Below are 16222 nucleotides of genomic sequence, written 5' to 3'. Positions count from 1 at the left end.
GAAGCTGAATTTCAAAGTGGGTCACTTGACTTATTGAGTCCCTTACTTTGAGAATGGTCTCTTCACCGGTTTATTTTGCCCAACCTGTGCCCATGAGGCATGTGCTGCACCAGTGAGCTACATCCCTAACCCTTTAAGTACTTTATTGATGAAAGAGTTCCAGTGTTTTCCTCCTGTGTAGCATAAGAATTGTTACTTTGTTCAACAGATATTTATGGACATCTTATTGAATATAAGATATTTTGGAATAAAAACTCAAGTACTTGATTACCCAATTTTTAGTTGTTGCATATTATCAGTAGTAACTAAATTTAGGAAAGTTATTGTTAGCACCTGCCAGTAATTTGTTTGAGAAGTAATGAAGAAAGAGATGAGTACCCCAGAATACTGCATTGTAATTGATGTTTGCAGTTACAAATTGTTACTGTCCCGAAGGTACTTGGAAATCTATTTGTTTTTTCTATAAAATGGTGGTGATTTGCCTCTTCCTTTGTCATGACTTTTTTTTTTTTTTTTTTTTAATTGTGGTAAAATAAGAAAATACCAACTTTGCTAACGCTGCCCTACATTCCTGGCCCTTTTTACTATGTTTTGAGAAGAGGTCTTGCTGAGTTACCCAAGCTAACCTTGAACTTGCCATCCTCTTGCTTCCTGAGTTGCTGGGATTACAGACGTGTGCTTGGGTACCTGGCCCCTTGACCATTTTTAGGTGTGCGGTTCCATAGCATTAAGTACACTTATGTTGTTGTGTAACCATCACCACTGTCTCTCTCTAGAAGTTTGTTTTTTAATCTCTGTGCTCACTAAATTGGAATTCCTCAGTGTCTTCTCCCCCAGTTTTTGGGAACCTTCATTGTGGTTTCTTTTTCTGTGGTGCTGGAATTGAACTCAGGTTTTGATGCGTGCTAGGAACATGTCTAGCCCCCACCAATCTTTCTGTTTCTATGGATTTGGATCCTTTTAGGCACCTTGTGTAAGTGAAATCAGATAGTGTTTGACTATTTGTGTGTGTGTGTGTGTGTGTGTGTGTGAGAGAGAGAGAGAGAGAGAGAGACAGAGAAAGAGAGAGACTGGAGTCATCCATGCTGTAGCATGTGTCAGAATTTCTTTCCCTTTTAAGACCAAATAATATTCTATGGAGTGTATGTATCACATTTTGTTTATTTTTCCTCATAGACATTTGGGTTGCTACCCTCTTTTGGCTGTTGTGAATAATGGTGCTATAAACTTGGGTATACAAAATATCTTTGAATCTCTGCTTTCAATTCTTTGGGATATGTACCGAAACAGAATTGCTGGGTCTTATGGTTTAGTCTGTTCTATTACTGTAATGAAATACCTGAGGCTTGGTAACTTTAAATGTGAAAGGTTTGGTTCTGCTGCCACCCAAGAGAGCCAATAACTTGAGAGACCTTGAGAGGAAGATTTCATTAGCGACAAGCCTACATGTTGGGAGTTAGGAGGCTCTGCCTCTGCCCACCTTGCCAGGAGCAAGAAGGTTTTTATCAAATCTTCTGTGGAAGTGTCTCATCTCAAGTCTCGGGCAGGTTGGTGCCATGGTGGTTTGTCTTGAGAGATGACCGGTTCTGGAATGTGGGTTGTGAGCAACTGTCTTGGTCTGGAGATAACCTAGTGTCTTGGTCTGGAGATTACCTAGTTTCTCAGGTACTTACGACCCTGAGAAAATGTAATTGTTCAGAGTCATGTAGTTTGAAGGTCTGTGCCTCTGGCCAGTCTCTGCTTTATACTTTTTGGGCAGTTACTTCTTGTGACATTTTGTTAACTAGGAATGGGGAGTGCACAGGGAACCTTCTGGTATATTTAAACTATCCCCCCCCCACCCCAGGATTAAAGCAGGGCCTCCTGCATGCTAGAGTGCTCTACCACTGACTGAGCTGTATACCCAGGCCTTTTTATTTTTGATTTTGAGACAGGGTCTTGGTAAGTTACTGAGGCTGGTTTACAACTTGTGATCCTCCTGCCTCAGGCTCCTGAGATGCTGGGATTATAGGCATGTGCCACTTGCACCCACCCTTTTGTTTATTTATTTATTTTTTTTAGTAGCCATCTTAAGGGTGGGAAGTGGTTTCAATTTGTTTTTCCGAAATGATTAGTGACATTGAACATGTTTTCATGTGCTTATTTGGCTATATCTATATCTTCTCTTATGATTAGTTTTGATATATCTAGGTTTGATATCATGACTAGATTTTCACATAGAACTCATGAAAATTCTGAGAATTAATGTCTAATATAAGTGAAAGTAGTGATTAGTTTTGTTAACATTTTTTCTGAACTCATCCAAAACACCTCTGAATAGGAAAGAAATAAAGAATGAACAAACTTTTGGAGTTTTATACAATTGGAGTTTGGTTTGCTCAGGACCTGCATTCATGGAAGGCATTCATGTGTGGCTACCTTAAGGTACATAAACAATTGACTAGTGTTAGGGCCTTGAAAATAAAGATTGTCATATTTATTTTACCAGTCCTCGAAACTAGTCTTATTTGTTTTACCATTCAGGTGTTGAGATACTCATTACTCTTATCTTAGTCTACTTACCTAAAAAGGTTAATTCATTAATACTTGTGAAAGCAGCTGGAATATAAATACATAAATAAGTATTTACTATGGGTCATTAAGATGTCTTTCACAGTAGCTGTGAAAGAATATGGCAAGAGATGTGTAAGAAATTATGCAAATTTTGGTACTTTTCTGAAAGGTGTAAGATTGGAATGTCTTAGTAGAGAAACCATATGCCTGAGACCAGATAATGGTTAGATATTAAGAGTTGATAAAGGACTGTTCTTCTTAAATTAATACATTTAGAATTCCAGCTGATAGGTTAAAATAATTAATTTCTAAAGTTTACTTGGAAAGTGGGAGATGCATCAAGACAATTTGAAAATGCTCTAAATTCTTGATCTGCTAAAACTTAGTGTTTCCTCAGGAATAATAGACTGATGAAACTTGAAATTGCCACCTTTCTGTATATGGTATTTAGCATATCATTCTTAACTAGTTGGGCAAAGTAGTGTTTTCCTCAACAAAACATTTAGTAAAAATGTTTATCATAAATTGTCCATTTTTCTTTAGGTACCTTTTTTATAAGGTAGGTATGCATGCCTCACCCAAATGGAAAACATGAAATATTATGTTTTAATACCTAGGAATGGCTTCAGAACAAATCACTTGCTCTTAGTTGTGCTAAATAGGTACCTATTACTCACATCAACCTGTAAGAACCCAGGAAAAGTATTTATAAACACACTACAAGGGTTGATCAGTAGATCAGTGAGTTCAATAGTGATTTTACAATGAAGTGGTAAATATCAAGAGATTCAAGAAGTAAATTGGAAAATTGGATAATATAGTTTATCCTTAAGTTTTTACATGAAGCACCTAGTTTCTGTATTACAAAATGAAAGGATGGATTTTTAAATTAATGGTGGGATGATTATAGGTTAGTCATTTGGAAATAGAATCTTCCTTTAAGTATATAATAAGTTCCAAATTGATGAATATTTCAAATATGAAAAAATCATGTGAATACTATTACAAAATATTTAGTTTTGGCTAGGGATATAGCTTAGTTGGTAGAGTGCTTACCTAGCATGCATAAGGCCCTCAGTTCAATCCCCAGCACTGCCCCCCCCCAAAAAAAAAAGAAAGAAAAAAGAAAAAAATATATATGTGTATATACATATGTGTGTGTGTATTTAGTTTTAAACACATATATATTTAGTTTTAAACACATATATATTTAGTTTTAGCGTTATGACATTAAGAATATAAGCCAAAAAAGAACGGTTGATTATATAAAAGGAAGAACTGCTATATGACAATATTTTATAAGCCTTGTTATTATAAGACAAACTCAAAAACTACTCAGTGAATGTTAACACTTATTGTCAAAATAATTTAAATAATGAAAATAAAAAACAAGTTTTTCTTTGTGGAAAATATATGTGGGAGAATTTATAAATTTTTGTATGTTTTTGTAATGTAAAATGCCTTGTTTCCAAAGTGTCTTTTTAATGGAAGAATATGTTTTTATATGAGCAAAGTAATATACTTCTTTAAGAATGGGGGCTATGAGGAACATTTTCTCAAAGTACTTTGTTAGCTCCACAAAATGATGAGTTATTTACTAAAATGGGTACAAATGCAGTGTTGATGCTACCAGACTGCAGTGTTGTGGGTTTTTATAAATACTGATTCATCTAACTTCAAATGTTTTGTTTGTTTAGTCAGGTCAATTCAGTGAAGATATGATACCCACAGTGGGCTTCAACATGAGGAAAGTGACTAAAGGTAACGTCACAATAAAGGTAAGTCGTTTCTTTACATACTCCATGGTTAGCATACACAGCTAAGAATTTTCTGTTTCTCCAGTTTTACTTGAGTATTTTGCAGTTACTACATAATGAATGGGCATGTAATCATTTTTGTTTCTTCATAGAGAATGTGTAAGAGTTGAAATGTTAAGTGCCCATAAAAACTTAGCATATGGGTTAGAAGAAGTGATATTTGGGATCTTGGTACTCCTAAGAAATAAAGATAATATTTGATATCAAAAGGAAATTAATTATTTATAATAATGATAATTCGGTATATCTGTGGCAGCAGATACCATGACTCAGTTTTTCTTCCTTTACTACTAAGCCTAAAATTGAAACTATAAAATAGGAAAAAGTTCTTTAACATGATTATCTTTTTAGAATGAATTTGATAGGCTTAAATCCTGGACCATTATTAGAGATAATATTTTAGTATTTTTGTTGGGGTTACTTTTGATGCTTTGATTCAGTCTTTCATGGACGTTTATTTCTAAAAATGACCTGAACCATAATGACTGTTTTGCCTAATTCTTGTGGTTTGCAGAATCTGTTCATTAAATTCTGTGGCTTTTCTGATGAAGCTCCTAATTTAGTCCTAATTTACTCTTTATACATTTTACCAGTTTCTGGCTAAGTTGGAAACCTCTTGAAAGTAAGTACCAAGAGTTTTATGTAGTTCAGTGACCAGCATGGTGCCATACAGAGTACGCTTAATAGTTCTCTGAAAAACACCTAGGTAGGAATGCTGGCTGTATTGTTCACAGGGTATCTTTAAAAAATTGGGCATTAATGTAAGTCAGACAGTTGAACTTTATAATAGATTCTAAACTGTTGTTTTCTGTTTTGGCTTTGAAATCTGGCTGATGCATGGTTCTATAGATCTTGAAATTGTTAGATACATTTTCAGTATTAGAAATGTATTAGTTAACAGGCAAAGAAAGAAATTATTGCACATAAACCAAGTCTTTGCTCAAGCAGAGTTTTAGATCTAATGTTAGTATATTAAATATGGACTTCAAAGGTAGAAGTGACCCCAAGAATTCCCAGATTGAGCTTGTTTCATCTTGAGTTTTAGGAGCACTTTGACACACTGTGAGATTAAATATATCTTCCTAATCTTTCTCCTATTCTTCCTTCAGTAAAGTATTTGAAATACCTTTATTGAGAATTATTTTGTCTTGATTTAAAGATCTGGGACATAGGAGGACAACCCCGATTCCGGAGCATGTGGGAACGGTATTGCAGAGGAGTCAACGCCATTGTGTAAGCCTTGTTAAAAATTTATGTCAGTTTAGGCTTCTGAGGAGAAGGCTGTTTAATACTTCCAAAGTCTAGGTCTTTTATGTCAGGCAATTTTTATTGTCTAATTTCTTAGTGTAATTTCATTAAAATGAGAGTTAAAAAAAATTAACTGTGGAATGAAAGCTTTTTGTTTGTTTGTGCAGCTAACAGGTACAGGACTGTACAGAGCCTGCATTAGCCTCTACCAGCACTCTTGCTGAAAGTATTTATAAATGCTGAGCTTTTCTTTATCTAGGACTTTAACAATTTCAATAGCATAAATCTTGAGAAAATTAAAAATCTATATCCTAGTCATCATCAATGCACATGGAAAAGGCATATTGGGATCATTTCCTTTTGTTTTAATAGTTACATGATAGATGCTGCAGATCGTGATAAGATAGAAGCCTCTCGAAATGAACTACATAATCTTCTAGATAAACCACAGTTACAAGGAATTCCAGTAAGTATGGAGTACATTTATAATTTTAGGATAATAATTGTCACTAAGGATCCACAGAGATCGTTTCCAAGGGCTTCCGTGGTTACAGACTTGGAGGAGTCTCAAGTCCTTACATAAAATGGCCTATTATTATTAGTAGTAGTAGTAATATTTTGGTACCAGGGATTGAACCCAGGGGTGCTTAACAACTAGTCACATCCCCAGCCCTTTTTTATATTTTATTTAGAGACAGTCTTGCTAGTTGCTTAGGGCCTTGCTAAATTGCTGAGGCCGGCTTTGAACTTACAAGCCTCCTGCTTCAGCCTCCTGAGTTGCTGGGATTACAGGTGTGTTACACCATTTCCAGCAAGTCCTTCTGTAAAAGTACCTATTATTTTGCATGTACTCTACACACATCTTCCCATGTTATTTAAGTCTACTCCAGATAACTTATAATACCTAATACATTATAAATGCTATATAAATAGTTAACAATGTTTAGTGTTGATGACTAGAAAACAGTCTGTACATGTTCAGTAGTTTCACTTTTTTTTAAATCATTTTTTAATTTGTTATAATTAGCATTGTGAATTCGCATCTGCATATCAGAGAAAACATTCGGCCTTTTGTTTTTTGAGATTGACTTTTTAAAAAAAAAAAGTTTTGATCCCCATTTGTTTGAATCTATGGATGTCAAACCTGTGGATGTGGAGGCCTGACTGTGTCTTATGATTGAAATTAGTAAAATGTGTTCTTTCTAAAGGTCTGAAAGGCTTACATTTCCTGAGTATCTGCCATATCCTAGGCATTGTTATTATGAACATCTTTTTTTTTTTTTTTTTTTTCTCTTTTTTTTGTGGTGCTGGGGATTGAACCCAGGGCCTTGTGCTTACAAGGTAAGTACTCTATCAACTGAGCTATCTCCCCAGCCCTATTTATGAACATCTTAATCAGGTGTCTGCTAAACTCCTGTGCAGCAGGAGTAGTGCTCGGGGGATATGGTGGTGCACAGAAGTCAGCAGAAACATACTGCATGCTCTCATGGAGCTTGCGGCTTAGTGGGAAAGGTACATGATCTGGAAACAGCTAAATAATGCAGCTCTGATAATTACTGTGATGAAATTTAGAGGGGAGAGTTTATCTAGTTTTAGGGTCAGAGGAAGGAGTCTGAGGAAGTCATGTGGGAATTGAGATCTGAAGGATATGTAGGAGTGTGTGGGGTGTGACAGCTGGAGGGGAAGAGAATTGCAGGCCAAGGAAGGCCTTTTGGTGGTAGGAAGTAGGCTCTAGACCTCAGCAGAGTCGGGAGGGCAGGGTATTATGTACAGGCTGCCATGCTGCAGCTGGGACACTAGAGGCCGCACTGGGCAGGACTGTGGGAAACCATTGAAGTGTTTGCGAGAATCAGGTTTAGGGTTTGATTACGTCACTCTGAATCGGTTAATCCTCCTCGAAACATATTGAGGTTAGTGTTATTATCCCTTCTGCATAGCAGTTGTTGGATGTTTGAGATCACAAGGCCAGGTTTGAATCTGACTTCAGATCTTATTCTTTTTCTTCTTTATTAAATACTGATTGTGTATATGACAAATAAAAAGTCATTTTTATTTTGGTCATCTAAGAACTAAGTGTTCTTAGTTTCAAGCAATAGAAAACTGATTTAAGGTTGGGTGTGATGGCCACGCACACCTGTAATCCCAGTGACTCAGGAGGCCCAGGAACGAAAGTTGCAAGTTCAAGGACAGCCCGGGCTACTTAGTGATACCCTGACTCAAAAATGAGGTGTGTTTGGGGGCTTCTGGAGATGTAACTGTGGTAGAGCTACATGCACTTTGCATGTGTGAGGCCCCAGATTCAGTCCCCAGTACCACAAAGCGATGAAGGACTGAATGATTTAAGGGTATTGGGGAAAGATAGAATGGTAATTGAGAACATTGTCTCTGCTGTCTTTGAAAGCATGTTTATTTAACAGTCATTATAATGGAGTATATAACTACTGTATTTATTCCTGATGTCTATACTTATCCATTGTTTTAGAGTATTTTTAAGTGTATAAGTATACACTGTAAGTATATTCTATAGAGTGGACCCTGAAATTTTATTTTATTATTTATGTAGGCGCTACAGATTGAACCTAGGAACTTGTACATGTTAAGCATGTATTCTACCATTGAGTTAAACCCCCAGCTCCAGGATCCTGAATTATTAAAATCCTGTTTACATGTTTAAATGAAGAATGATTGACAGATTTTAAAAAAAAGGCTTTCTACTTTTGGTTATAAGATTATATTCTCATTTTAGTTATGGTTTATTAAGAAACAACAATGTACAACATAAACTTAGAAGTTTCTTTTAGGGCTTTGTACACATGTGTGAGCTCTAACACTGAGCTACACTCCCAGCCCAAAACTTAGAATATTTTAAATAGAACTTGGCAGTTGCATACTGAATTAGAGGCATCTATGTGGGTAGGTATTAAGTGAATACCAAATATGAATAATTGAATGAGATAGGCCACCAGTCATGCAAATATGCCTTATTATTGAGGCATGTGTTAACATTAACTTTTACATCTTCAGATATCAAAATAATATGCTTCTGTAATATTTTCATGAATAAAAGTTTATCCTTAATATCTTTTCATATCTTTTCATTTTAAAGGTACTAGTACTTGGAAACAAGAGAGATCTTCCAAATGCCTTGGATGAGAAACAGCTAATTGAAAAAATGTAAGTCTTATGAATGAGTAATATTTTTAAAAAAATTTGGTTCCAAATTAGGTATTTTGCCCACTGTATTGTTTAGCATATTCAGGAATTATTATAGTCCTGATTTTTAGGTAAATAAACTTGGCACACCAGGGAAGTGAATCCCTAAAATTTAGTAGTAGTAAAATAATTTCTTCAGTGTACTAATGAAAATAACAAGTAAAATTGAGCAGAGTGGTCAGTATGACAGCTGTTCTAAGTACACATTTATTCTCTGATTTCTGTTTCTTATAGGAATCTGTCTGCTATTCAGGATAGAGAAATTTGCTGCTATTCAATTTCTTGCAAAGAAAAGGATAATATAGGTAAGAAATGACTAGTGTTTTTGGAAGAAATGGGTATCACTGGAAGGAATATATAATGCTTATTGCTGTTCATTTTCTCTATTTGTTTGACTTTTTCTTGCCTCAAGAAAAAAACTTAGACATTATATGTTTTGACAACAGATATAATATCCTAAATCTTCTCTGTGCTATTTAAATAAATGCAGTGAAGTCATGAGGTTAAACATTATATGATACCAATTAATTATATTAATTTTCATAGAGCTAGTATCCAGCAGTGCTTTACAACAAAACGACAGTTCTGAAATAAGACTTTACAAAAATTGTTCTATAGGCATTGTAACAATTTTTCAGTTATTGAGCCAGTATATTACTGTAACATGTTAGCACTCTACTAGAAGCATAAGCCAACAATATTCTTTATCTAAAAAATATCTATAGTAATTTCTTAGAACTATCAAAACAAAGTATTTGGTTTCTAACAACAGAAAGTTACTTTCTCATGCTCAGAGGACCAGAAGTTCAAAATCACAGTTGTTGGCAGGTTCATGCACTACCTGAAGGCTCAGGGAGGATCCAGCCTTGCCTTTCACTAGCTTGTGTTGGATGCTTACAGTGCTCGCCAACCCTCAGCTTATAGATGTATTGCACCTGTCTCTGCCTCATGGTCATGCTTTACATGGCTTTTTCCATAATGCGTGATGACATCTTCTTTAAAGGACACAAGTTGTTGGATTAGGACCCACCTAACCCAGTGTGATCTCATCTTAACTAACTACTTCTGCAGAGACTCTATTTCCAAATAAAGTCACATTCTGAGATTCTAGGTAGACATGAACTTTTAGGAGGGCACTCTTCAGTTTAGTGCTGTGTCCTCAAGGCCTTGGGTCATGTACCTACCTGCTTACGTACATGCATACATATATACTTATGGCTCAACTTCAGTCTCTTAACTAATTTGATGAGGGACTATTATTTAAACAAATATGTATTCAAATAAATGTAATAAATAGTATATAAGCAGTACATTTAAAAATAATTCTAATTGTTTTCTTAAACTGTAATTCAGTATGTCTTGGTTCTCATCACAGCATTTTTTTCAGGTTAATTCCAGTCTGTCCTCTACTCCCCTACCCGACCCCCTCATCCCACTTCCAAGACATGTTCTAATGAGTTCTGTATTGATAGCTGTTCTGGCCATTTCCTTTAAAGATTACCTAAAAGCAGTGTAATCCCTGGTAATTCTACTGATGGACACAAATTTTCCTTTATTAAGTGGATAGAATGAGTGACTTGTTATATCAGAACATTCAATTTGAGAACAGACACTACAAAGCCTTTGCAAGTACTTAGACTAGCTTTGCAGTGGCAGTATAGTAGCCAATGAGGTTTAGCCCAGGCGTGATGATTGCTAATTGAAAACAAAGTTAGTGTTTATGTTTAAAAATATTATGTGGTTTGTGTGAGTGGAGAAAACTCTTGTTAAATTTTAAGGTATGCTCCCTTGGGAACGTTTGTTCTGCGCCTCGTTTGTTAATGGGGAATTTTCCTCTTAGGAGACATGTGACCGTGTCTGGGTTTTTTTTTTTTTTAATTGGTTGTCATGTATAGGGAAGTGATTCTGGCTAGTGAGTAGAGATCAAAGATTTGCTAACTTGAGCAGAGAATTAACCAGCCTAAAACATCAGTAGTTGCAAGGGTAAGAAACCTTGCTCTATATTAACTAATTTTTAGTACATCATTGCTATACTGTAAAGCCATTATTCACTTTTATTTTCTCAAATATTTCCTAAAATAGAAAAAAAAAAAAAAAAACTTTTGAAGGGAGGAAAATGATCTTTTATTTTACCAATGTCCAAACTAGCCAAATACTTACCTGAGGGGTGGGAGGGATCTCTTGAACTCAAAGCAAGAGATACAGCAGAGCTGTGAGAACTTCTGCTGTTTGAGGCCAGTCTTCATAGTTTGTTAGATGGGTCAGTAGTCACCAGATTTGTAATTTCAGAACTCTTGATTCACTTAAAGTGTTACCAAGTCTAAGGAAATTAGAATCAAAGTGAGTAGTTTGTAAATCAGAATGCTTTTTTCTTTTCTTTCTTTTTTTTGAAGAAGAAATACAACTAACAGCCACATTAGATTTTTTGGGTTATCAGGCAGGATATTCCTTTTGATTTCTGCTTTTATGGCATTTCTGGTTCAAAGGGTTTTGAATTATCTGCATTGCTCCACAAGTTATTTCAGTGCACATGGTTGTACATTTGCAACATCTCATGTCGCATATGAAGTACCTCAGTTTCATTTGGAATGTCCTCAGATCTCATGGGGACAGATTCTTTGCAAGGACCCTTTATACTGTGACACCCCCCCCAACCCCCCCAAGATGAATCTCCACCTACAGAGAACACTTCTTTTCTGCCTTTTATCTTTAGGGCATTACTGTCTGTCCAGTGTTAGGTTTTTAGTGAATTTCTTAAACATTTATACTTGTTCACTTCAGAGTTACCTTTCCCTCTTATTACACACTGCTGTGACAGGGATGTAAAGGACCTGTTTCAACAGTTGTGTTGAAACAGTTCTGTTCCTGTGAGCAGGTCATGTTTGTGCAGATCTCAGCTTTAGGCTGTTCTTTATAGTGTCCCACTTAAGTTTTCTCGAATGCATTAGTTGGGAAATGGGAAGATGGGATTTAAACTTTTCTCCTAGTCTGGGGGCCTAAGAGAATCTATCTGCTTCTGATAGATTCTCATATCCTTTAGGTGGGTGACATCCCCCCTTTATTTATTTTTATTTTTATTGTATTTTTTTTGGCGGTGCTGGGAATCGAACCCAGGGCCCTGTGCTTGCAAGGCAAGCACTTTACCAACTGAGCTATCTCCCCAGCCCTCCTTTATTATTTATTTATTTATTCTTGTGGTGCTGGGGATTGAACCCAGAGCTTTGCACTTTCCAGGAAAGTGCTTTATCACTGAGCTGTATCATACCCAGGCTCCTACCCCTTTATTGTTTTACTTTGAGGCAGGGTCTTGCTAAGTTACTCAGGCTGACCTTGAACTTTTAATCTTATTGCTTCAGTCTTGGAGAACATATTTTAAAGAACACAGAACAATAATTCATCCTGACTTTGTTGCCTTTTCTCCTCAGTCAGTGTTCTTGTCCTCACTGATGTCAGCTGCTGTAGCTTTATCTGCCACCTATGTGATGAGACCTTGCTAGTCTCCATGTCTTCTCACATCTTCAGAGCTACTGCACCTGTTGGACACCTTGACATGTGGTACTCGGTCCCCCCATCAGACTTGATGTGCCTGTAACTGCATTCTTTATCCTTTTGTGTCGTAGCTGTTTTTGAGCAACTGCCTTACTTAGCAGGGACATGACTGACATATTCATTCAGTTCAGAAGATTCTTTCTCACTTAATACATGTAGTCATTTACCAGGTCTCTAAATTCTCTACCTCAATCTGTTCTTCAATTTATTCTACCCCATCCATACAGTGCTTGGCTTCCTTCAGGCCTTTATATCTTTCCTGTTCCAGTTGGAATACTCAGCCTCCATCTTGGCAAACCTCCACATTGTCCTTCTGTTGACATTGCTAGCCTACTAAATAAAATAAACTGATAAACCTTCTCTGCTGATAATTCTCCAGTGACTTCCTATTGACCTAAGAATAGAATCTTTTTTAGTATCTAAGAATGGCATACAAAGTTATCTGTCCCTCTCTAGTCTAGTAGATTTCAACACAGGATGAATTTGCTCCCCAGAATACATTTGGCAATGCCTGGAGATGTTTTTAGATGTCATGGTGGGGGAGGGGTGATAATGGAATTGTAGTGGTTAAGTCCACGGATGCTGCAAAACATTCTACAGAGCACAGGAAAGGCTCACCCTGCAACACAGGAAAAATTATACAGCTTAAAGTATCAAAAGGGTAAGGCTGTGGCACCCCTGCTCTGGCCTGTGCTGTAGTGACCGCCCTCCCCAGACCTGTGCTTTAGCCACATCGTCACTCAGAGCCCATCCTAGTTGCCCTCTTTGACTTTTGCAGTCTCTTTGCTGACCTTCTATGAGGTATCTCCCAACCCAAATGATTTCTCTCATCTATCATACTTAAATATTTGGGACTATAGAGGACTTTCTCACATCTTTGCATTCCTGTCAATTTTCATGCAATTCCTGATCTTATAGGCAGTGAGTAAAAGATGGCTCCAGCTGTCCTGTACACAATTTAATTTGTAAATGAGCAGACTCTTCAGTCTCTGCTAATTTTTCATATTATCCTCATGAAACTCAGGTAATAGAGTACAGCTACAGAAAAGCAGAAGAGACCAGTATGTATCTTTAACTGGCTGCATGTTAAGTATTATCTCTGTTTGACATTTCGTTTTTTAATTTTGGTATCTTAACACTTTCACTTTTCCTCCTGTCTCTAGATATCACACTTCAGTGGCTTATTCAACATTCAAAATCTAGAAGAAGCTGAAAAATCTCCCGAAGTCTTCCAGTCCTTCTTGGCTATAATCCTAGAATTATTGTCCGTTCCTCTGAAGTACTTCCCAGAATACGGTCCTTCCTAAACCCAAGAAATTGCCTTTTTCAGAGTTTATTTCTCATGTGCACTGCTGAAGATGTGTATCCCTAATCCTTCATAAAGAATCAGCTAGAGTTGTCATGATAAAGTCGGCATACATGAAAAGGCTTCTCACACATAATTGTCTTAAACAGTGTGTAGAGCTTTTTAAACACACACACACACACACACACACACATACACACACACATACATACACACACACGGCCATCTTAAAATCAAGAAAATTGCATATTTCCAGACTGGTCTTTCTGGGCCAGTGTTTTATATTGGTTTTCAGTAAATATCTATAATATTTCATTATAGAGTCCAGTAGCTTAATACTGATATGGACTTGATACAGCATGAAATTTCTAGTGCCACACACAGTATTTAGAGAAACTTTAAGCCTGACTTATGTGAGATATAAACATAATGTTTATATGTCTCACAAATGCATGTGAAATGTATAACTACACCTTAGAAATTTAAAAATGGTCTGCAAAGAATAAGCAGAGGCACCAGATCAATGTTGGTTCTTTATATTGGAGACATCCTACCTGATGAATTTTAAGAACATTCTGCTTTCTGAGAATCTTTTATCAGCAGATGGCAGTGGGGATGTGGGAAGAGATGAGCATGCTGTTTTGTATCTGTCCAGATCATTACTATTTTTTTTCCTTTTAACACACTTTTTTAAGGGGTTGGGAATTGAAGATTTTCTCAAAAGCTTTCATGAATTTAGAGCATTCCAACCAATATAATAAAATCTGTTAAGAATGTCAGACTTGTTCAAACACCTGTTTGTTCTTTCTATCTCTAGTCATTGAATCAGTGCTGCTGCATGACACTGTAACTATTGACTTTTTATATCCAGTCATAACGCTGACTTTCAGCACAAAAGATGCTTATAAACAAATAAATTCTTATTTTTCTCTTACCAGTGTAAGGTTTGGCACTCTTTTGTCTGGTGCCATTAGACATCTTGGTTATTGTGACAACTCTAGACCTGCCTGCTTTATCTAATGTAATCAACACACAATGTCTACAGGTTGTTTAATAATCACACAGAACTGAGGAATTGAGGCTGTCTATTGTTCGCTTCTGTGATACAGAAATGTATAAAAACTGAAAACGAACATGTTTTGTAGTTTAGTGATCTCCATATACATAAAGGGACATATTAATACTGGTTCACTTGTAAATCGTTACTTATTGAGATTGCTGTAGTGGATAAAGCTCTGTGCTACACTTGCCTCTGTGTTGCCTCACACTGTGTGTGACTTTGTTTCTTCTGTTAAGCAGCACTTACATAGATAGTGCTTTCCGGATGTGTTGAGCACGAGAGTGTAGTCAACAGTCAGTTCTTTCCATGAATATCAGTTTTAATTTGTAGACTGCCATGGCCTTAAGAAAATTCTGTACAAAATACTGCACTGTGTTGCACACATGCTATTTGTTTTTCTACATTCACATTTTAAATGAGAATTTAGGCTTTTAAAGTTCTCTTCTTATTCTTTAAGGCATGTTGCATACTTCCGAGATGGGATGGGTGGTTCTGTAAAGGAAGGGACAAATTTGCTACTGTAGTTCGACATCATTAATGGTCACTGTGAACCATTTCAAACAATGTGACAACTTGCTTGTGCCTAAAAGAAATTGGAACTAGAATGTGCGACTATGTGGGATCTGCATAGGTTTGTTCATGAACCTATAGCTAAACCTTAATGTGTTTGTGTGTCTGTTCATTGCTTTTAGCATTTCAAGACATCACAAGACTACTACCAACATTTTCCTGTGCATAATCTCTGCATGTGAAAACTTAACAGTTATGGAACTTTGTAAATACAGATTTTTTTTTTTTATTTAGGTGGATGCATTTTTCGTCGGTTTACTGCTCTTCTCAGCTTTATTCAATAAACTTGCATTTTGAGGGTTGTATTGGCAATTTCAGTGTAAAATGTGCATCTTGATGAAAGATGCAGACATCTTTGGAAGGAGGTGGAAAGAAAATGACCATCAAGAGGGTCCATGGACCATGTGCTAGAAAGAAATCAACTCAGCCCTCAAAGAGTTGGGTCTGTGGGCTAGTTAAAATAGAAATAAACTTTTAAAATATTCACAGAGTTGTTTTTTGTGATTCCTTTCTGTTGGGGGGAGGTTTGCTACATCTTGCAAACTGTCACGATAGAAAAGATTTAGGACTTTTAAATGGCAGAAGCTAGAAAAGCATTTTCTAACAGTTTTAAAAATCAAACTAAAATACTTGTAAACTAAAATTTGAAGACATGCCTATTTACCAAATTCTGTTGAGATTGAAAATATTTTAAATACCAAACCCGATTTTCCCACAAAGGCACCTTTTCAGGGTAAAGCATTTGACCCCTTTGCCAATATATTATTGTCTACACTATAAAACAAAATAAATCAATACTGCTCTCATGACAGTTACATGAGAAATGGTTTTGTCACAAGAGATGTCCCCAGGGGTCCAGGGAGTTCTTGGAAGAGGGAACCTGACTCAGGGCCAGCACACTTCTTG

General features: G+C 36.3%; 1 protein-coding gene across 1 annotated transcript in view; it reads left to right on the top strand.

Moving 5' to 3' along the window:
- Arl8b (ADP ribosylation factor like GTPase 8B) overlaps positions 1-15802 on the top strand; it is a 44468-nt gene extending 28666 nt beyond the window's left edge. Inside the window, exons 2-7 of the mRNA XM_047534745.1 lie at positions 4251-4331; positions 5530-5603; positions 5991-6084; positions 8725-8792; positions 9066-9136; positions 13544-15802. Of these exons, the coding sequence (XP_047390701.1) occupies positions 4251-4331; positions 5530-5603; positions 5991-6084; positions 8725-8792; positions 9066-9136; positions 13544-13593 (438 nt within the window). The 3' untranslated portion in view covers positions 13594-15802. The remainder of the gene's footprint in view (positions 1-4250; positions 4332-5529; positions 5604-5990; positions 6085-8724; positions 8793-9065; positions 9137-13543) is intronic.
- Positions 15803-16222: the final 420 nt, after the last annotated feature.

This window comes from Sciurus carolinensis, chromosome 19 (assembly GCF_902686445.1).
Source record: "Sciurus carolinensis chromosome 19, mSciCar1.2, whole genome shotgun sequence".
NCBI lineage: Eukaryota > Metazoa > Chordata > Mammalia > Rodentia > Sciuridae > Sciurus > Sciurus carolinensis.
Note: the sequence above shows the minus strand (reverse complement) of the source record. Positions and strands in the feature narration are given on the sequence as shown.